Below are 6,944 nucleotides of genomic sequence, written 5' to 3'. Positions count from 1 at the left end.
TAATGCATTTGTATGGGCAATAGCCATACAATTATTTAGTATCAGGCCCATCACCCTGTAGCCTACTACTTATCACTATGTTTATAACCTAGATATGCTTATTATAAAACCTGTCAACTGCTAGATGAGAACTTGGGAAATTCAGTTATCCTATAGATGCAATAGAGCAGAGAAACAATAATATACTGCAGCAGTTCAGTGCACGAGAGAAATATTTTATTAGTATACAAATAGAGTTGCTGACTTATACACTACATGACCAAACTTATGTGGACACTTGCTCGTCCAACATCTCATTTCAAAAACATGGGCATTAATATGGAGTTGGTCCCCCCCTCTCGCTTCAATAACAGCCTCCACTCTTCTGGGAAGGCTTTCCACTAGATGTTGGAACATTGCTGCGGGGACCTGCTTCCATTAAGCCACAAGAGCATTAGTAAGGTCAGGCACCGATGTCGGATGATTAGATCTGACTCGTAGTCGGCATTCCAATTCATCCCAAAGGTGTTTGATTTGGTTGAGGTCAGGGCTCTGTGCAGGGCAGTCAAATTCAATCCACACCAATCTCAACAAACCATTTCTGTTTGGACCGTGCACAGGGGGCATTGTCAAGCTGAAACAGGAAATGGCCTTTCCCAAACTGTTGCCACAAAGTTCAAAGCACAGAATCGTTAAGATTTCCCTTCACTGGAACTAAGGGGCATAGCCCGAACCCCCCAAACACACCACAGACTATTATTACTCCTCCACCAAACTTTACAGTTGGCACTATGCTTGTGTGCAGCGGCTCAGCCATGGAAACCCATTTCATGAAGCTCCCGACAAACAGTTTGTGCTGATGTTGCTTCCGGAGGCAGTCTGGAACTCTGTAGTGAGTGTTGCAACTGAGGGCAGACGATTTTGACATGTTACAGCACTCGACGGTCCCGTTCTGTGAGCTTGTGTGGCCTACCACTTCACAGCTGAGCGGTTGTTGCTCCTAGACGTTTCCACTTCACAAAAACAGCACTTACAGTTGACCGGGGCACCTCTAGCAGGGCAGAAGTGTGACGAACTGACTTGTTGGAAAGGAGGCATCCTATGACAGAGCTACATTTAAAGTCAGAGAGCTCTTCAGTAAGGCTATTCTACTGCTAATGTTTGTCTATGGAGATTCCATGGCTGTGTGCTCAGTTGTATACCTGTCAGCAACGGGTATGGCTGAAATTGCCAAATACACTTATTTGATGGGGTGTCCACATACTTCTGCATATATAGTGTACTTCACATAGCTGTATAAACAGTTAATCTAACATATTTCATCAATCACCTATATCTACAAACAGTGTGTGGGCAGTTAATATTCATTTCTCTGACATTAGGGTTAAAACCAAAATCATTCTGGTCAACTATATTAGTACACATGCACCATTCCGTAGAGGAAGGTCCAGAACAGGACGTAGGTGAAAAGACCTCCAACGAGCCCTCCTGTGAAGAGCATCCTCCGAGACTTGAAGCACTTGTTCCACCTGCGACTGGCCTTGAGGATTAGAAGAAGGGAGAGTAGAAACGAGGCGAGGAAATAGAAGATAAATCCGTACAGTCCTGTGAGCCCAAGGATGCCCGCTGTTGCCCCGGACAGAGCCGACACAGACGTCCGACAGTAGTCCAGCATGGCGGCGTTGCCCCTCACAGCGACCTCGCTGATAAACTGTGGTCCCTCTCGTTTTGCTACGATGACTGAGGACATGTCTGCACTTGATTTGATTGCCAACGATAAAAGCTGCGGCTGCAAAAAAAATGCATTATTGATTACATGTTGCCTAATACTTTCATGATCTTGAACAAATTGTGAATCATTTGTCAATCTAGCCTATTTTGTTACTAACGAAAGTGCTAGCTAAATTGACATCTGGACTGTAAGCTAGCTGGTAACTCACCGAATGAAAAAAATAATATACAGTGCTTCGTTTACTTCACAAACACATCAAATGGACATCATTTGTGACACGTAATATTCCTACAGAATGTATTTAGTAACGGCTTCGCTGCTGGAATATAATTACAGAAATAAAGCAAATTCAACCTAGCTAGCACAGCAGATGCGACCCGTCATTCTGAATCGGCCATTTTCTTGTTAAATGCATTCTGGGACATTTGTTTTTGTATCAACTGCTCGCTTTTTATGAAGTCAGTGGATGAATGTGTTCAGTTATCTACTTTTAATCACCCAAATATTTTATTTTATTAAATTACTTTCACATTTTGTGATATTTTTAAGATATATTTGTTGTGACCTATGACCTTTGTAATGAACTTTGGTCTCTACGGTGACTGCCTGAGATCAAAATAGTAGAGCACTGTTTATAAACACTGCGCTCTGGATAAAACGTACAGTTATTAATTGGCTAAGGAGCCTAATGCTATGCGGGGAGCAACCATGGCGAAATATGTACTCGGCATAGACATAGGAACTACTTCAATCAAGGTCGTGTTACTTGATATTAACTCAAAAACAGTAACGGATGGCTTCTCTTTGCCAACCAAGGCATATATCGTCAGCGACGAAACGCATGTATGTGACAGGTGACAGGCACCTCTCTCTGAATCACCGCACATAATGAGCTTTCACTCTTTCAAATGTACAGCATTTTAAGCCTTTCAAGCTGGTGTGGATTTTTATCTCAAATTGGTCGTAATCTTGTTGATTTATAGACCTCTTCTTAACTATATATTATATTATTGGTTTTCCTTTGCAGGCCAAAGAGCAGGACTCTGTACAAATCATAACGACTCTGAATGAGTGCATTGCCTCTCTGCCCATAGACAAGCTCCAGAATGTCAGTAGAATTGGGGTGTCTGGACAAATGCATGGGGTTGTATTCTGGAAAGCACAAACAGGTAAAACCATAAAGTGTGTCACCCACTATTATGTGGTATACATTTTTTTATGTAGAAATCACAACACTTTATTCAAACAAGTCCTGTACCATCACTGTCTACCCTCAGGCTGTAATTGGTCAGGTGGAGACAGCCGCCACCTCTTCAGCCCTAGAGACACCAGTCATCTAATCACCTGGCAGGATGGGCGCTGCAACAGTGATTTCCTGTCTACTCTTCCAAACCCAGACTCACATCTCAGCATAGCCACAGGCTTTGGTTGTGCCACTATCTTCTGGTACATGAAATACAGGTACATAGGCCTACAATATTATGCTTACATGACTTGGCTGATTTTGAGAAATAGGTTTACTTCATATACAGCCAGTCGACTCCTGATAAGTACACATGTAGGATAAGTGTATGTCTATTACACCCAGTTTACACTTATCCTATGTGCACTTATCAGGAGTTTACTCTATAGACTAATAGATTCAGAAAGCTTGTCATTATTCTTTTCCATGTGTGTTTGAATGCAGGCCGGGGTTCCTGTCTGACTTCATGGTGGCAGGAACCATCCATGACTATGTGGTGTCCATGCTGTGTGGCTTGGAGAGCTGTGTCATGACTGGCCAGAATGCAGCCAGCTGGGGCTACTTCAACACTGCCACCAACCAGTGGAACATAGACATGTGAACACAATATCCTTGGCTTCTTCCTCTTCTAGCACCAATTCTTTGCTTTTTAGTACAAAATATGTTATTACTAACATACTACATACTGAACATAATATGAATGCATGTGTTGTGTTGTGTGTTAGCTAACACGTACAGGTAACTGCCAAAATAGAGGAAACACAAGCATAAAGTGTCTTAATAGGGCATTGGGCCACCTCGACCCAGAACAGCTTCAATACACCTTGGCATAGATTCTAAGTGTCTGGAACTCTATTGGAGAGGACACCATTCTTCTACGACAAATTCATAATTTGCTGTTTTGTAGATGGTGGTGGAAATCCTTGTCTTAGGTGCCGCTCCAGAATCTCCCATAAGTGTTCAATTGGGTTTACATCATTTTCATGTTCATAAAACCATTCAGTGACCACTCATGCCCTGTGGATGGGGGCATTGTCATTGTATGGGGTCATAGCCATGGTAGCCAAAATAATGGCCTGCCCAGTATTTTATTTAACTAGGCAAGTCAGTTAAGAACAAATTCTTATTTACAATGACCTCCTACCCCGGCCAAACCCGGACAACGCTGGGCCAATTGTGCACCGCCCTATGGGACTCCCAACCACGTCCGGTTGTGATACAGCCTGGAATCAAACCAGGGTCTGTAGCGACGCCTCGAACACTGAGATGCAAGGCCTTAGACCGCTGCGCCATGATGGGATGTTAATTGCTTAAAGGCCCAGTGCAATCAAAATCTAGATTTTTCTGTGTTTTGTATATACTTCCACACTATGGTGTTGGAAGAATACTGTGAAATTGTGAAAATTATGATAATGCCCTTTTAGTGTAAGAGCTGTTTTAAAAGACAGCCTGTGGTGGGATGGAGTTTTGGCCTGCCTGGTGATATCACCATGCGATAAATTAGTCAATAGAACAAAAAGAAAGACTGTTCTAAACCTCTCTGCCAATAGCAGCAGTTTCCCCTCCCCACTCAGACCACTCCCAGACAGTCCTAGCAAAATTCTTGCTTGAGAAATTGCTCTTGCTAAAAAGCAATTTTTTGTTTCTTTTTGACCATTTTGATCGAAAACAATCACAGGAAAGTATTTATTGTTACCTAGAAATGATTTGATATTGACTCAATAACCACAACTCAAGTGTTTCCGTTATTTTGGCAGTTACCTGTATCTTTGTGTGTGTGTGTGTGTGTGTGTGTGTGTGTGTGTGTGTGTGTGTGTGTGTGTGTGTGTGTGTGTGTGTGTGTGTGTGTGTGTGTGTGTGTGTGTGTGTGTGTGTGTGTGTGTATGTGCGTGCGTGCGTGCGTGTGTGTGCGTGCATGCTCTAGTCTGAAGGATGCTGGCTTTCCTGTGCACCTGCTCCCTGAGTGTGTGCCGTCTGGCTGCATGGCTGGTCAGACGTGCTGTGAGTGGCATGGTATCCCTGCCAGCACACCTGTAGGGGCAGCCCTGGGGGACTTCCAGTGTTCTGTCTATTCCAGCATGACTGACAGGACGGAAGCAGGTGAAGTTTGGTGAAGAGAGGCAGTTTGACGTTTGAATGTCAATATTATTGTTGAATGAGGATTGAATAGGTGTAAGCTATATATGGTAACAGCTCGATTTTAAACTTTCCAATAGGCTAGGTGGGAAATTCAGAATTCTGTGCTTACACCTATTCATCTTTCAGATCTACTGGAGTGCCTAAATGCTAATGATAGGAACTAGGGATTGATTAAGCTTTTGCTTTTGAAATTAAACTTTATCATTGATTATAATAAGGTAACCGTTTCTGTGCCTCTTTGCAGTTCTCAATATAAGCACCTCAGCCCAGCTGACCTATGCCATGCCACTTGACTTCACTCCGCCAAATATCCCTGATCCCACCTCTTCCATCTCCTACTTCCCTTACTTTGATGGCTCCTACTTGGCGGTGGCAGCATCACTCAATGGAGGGAACGTGATGGCCACTCTTGTAGGCATGCTGAGTGGCTGGATGAACGAGCTAGGTAAATTAATCCATAAACTTTAACCTACTGTCATTGACTTAGTCACAAATCCTGTACGTTTGTGTCACTTGCAGAAGGCATGTTAAGTCCATGAGAGCTACTTAGTCATTACACCTATTTCATCTTTTTACCTAATAGAGGTGGAAGTGAGCGACTCCAGCTTGTATGAGAAGCTGATCAGATGTGCTCTTGGAGTGGACAGTAGTGACCTGAGGGTTAGTCCTACCATCCTGGGGGAAAGACATGACCCGCTCAGCCTGGGCCAGGTGTCCAACATACACCCTTCCAACCTCTCCCTGGGCCACATGACCAGAGCGGTGTGCCGTGGTGTTCTGGACAATATCACCTCCATGATGCACCCAGTCTTCCTGCTGGAGGCCGGAGTGCAAAGGATCAAGGGCAGTGGGAGTGCCTTATCCCGTAACGCAGTACTCAGACAGGAAGCAGAAAGGGCGTTTCCTCTGCCTGTGGAATATGGACAGGATGTGGACTCAGCTGTGGGTGTGGCGATAGTCTTTCATGACAGAATGTGAGTTATGATTCACACAGAGGGACTATTTGTTTACTTGCATATTTGAATACTTGAATTGTATTTTTTCTGAATGGCAAACAGAGACTATTACAATAAACATCATGCTTATTTTACATTCCAGTGATATCCTCAGACATGTTTATTAATGAATACTATTGGAAATTCATAGTGCAATCTACAATCAAGATGATGTCTCACATTTATAGTATGAACTAAAAGTTAAATTAGGCCTATAGTAAGTGGTAATTGGTAATGTATAGTTAACTACAGTTTTAAAAAAGTACTTTATTAATGTTTGCATTATTGCACTTGAAATGTCAACTAAAACATTGTTCTGCTACTGCTAGCTTACATATCAGTGTTATTAGTAATAATTACTTAGGTAAGATTTTAGTATTGATAATGATTACAACTGTTTTTACTTAATGATTCAATTGTTATGTTATAATGGCATGTAAATAAATCCTAAATCTTGTTGATGCCTCTAACTATATATCAGTCTATTCTTATCAGCAGAGGTTTTCTGACCACAATATTAGTCACAGGAACAGACTCACCAACAACAAAGCATGTTGATAGATCTGAGAAAAGGCAGACTCTCGGGAAGCTCTGTAAAGTGGTTCTGAAAAAAAGAAGAACTGAATGTTATATGTCATATGAAAGATGAAGTAAACCCCCTGTGATGAGACATTCAAAACAATAAGTAAGTAAAGAATCATCTGATAATATGTATTTTAACCTTTATTTAACTAGGCAAGTCAGTTAAGAACAAATTCTTATTTTCAATGACGGGCTAGGAACAGTGGGTTAACTGCCTTGTTGAGGGGCAGAACGACAGATTTTGTACCTTGTCAACTCGGGGATTCGATCTTGC

At 42.3% G+C, this 6,944-nt stretch overlaps 2 protein-coding genes across 3 annotated transcripts; one reads left to right on the top strand and one right to left on the bottom strand.

The window, feature by feature from the left end:
• Window positions 1-194: 194 nt before the first annotated feature.
• Window positions 195-2,121, bottom strand: LOC118391151 (ER membrane protein complex subunit 6). Its single transcript, XM_035782232.2, has 2 exons — window positions 1,920-2,121; window positions 195-1,768 (listed from the first exon to the last, which is right to left on the bottom strand). The coding sequence occupies exon 2, from the start codon at window positions 1,727-1,729 to the stop codon at window positions 1,394-1,396; it is 336 nt and encodes a 111-aa protein (XP_035638125.1). The 5' UTR covers window positions 1,730-1,768; window positions 1,920-2,121; the 3' UTR covers window positions 195-1,393.
• A 192-nt stretch (window positions 2,122-2,313) lies between these two features.
• On the top strand, window positions 2,314-6,558 carry shpk (sedoheptulokinase). 2 transcript variants are annotated; one of them, XM_035782230.1, is made up of 7 exons: window positions 2,314-2,554; window positions 2,806-2,880; window positions 2,989-3,172; window positions 3,399-3,551; window positions 4,879-5,054; window positions 5,338-5,538; window positions 5,677-6,558. In XM_035782230.1, the coding sequence occupies exons 2-7, from the start codon at window positions 2,847-2,849 to the stop codon at window positions 6,069-6,071; spliced, it is 1,143 nt and encodes a 380-aa protein (XP_035638123.1). In that variant the 5' UTR covers window positions 2,314-2,554; window positions 2,806-2,846; the 3' UTR covers window positions 6,072-6,558. The 2 variants fall into 2 exon arrangements, with proteins under 2 accessions (XP_035638123.1, XP_035638122.1); XM_035782229.1 differs by having other exon boundaries at window positions 2,739-2,880.
• Window positions 6,559-6,944: the final 386 nt, after the last annotated feature.

This window comes from Oncorhynchus keta, chromosome 12 (assembly GCF_023373465.1).
Source record: "Oncorhynchus keta strain PuntledgeMale-10-30-2019 chromosome 12, Oket_V2, whole genome shotgun sequence".
NCBI lineage: Eukaryota > Metazoa > Chordata > Actinopteri > Salmoniformes > Salmonidae > Oncorhynchus > Oncorhynchus keta.
This window is presented reverse-complemented; position numbering and strand designations above follow the sequence as displayed.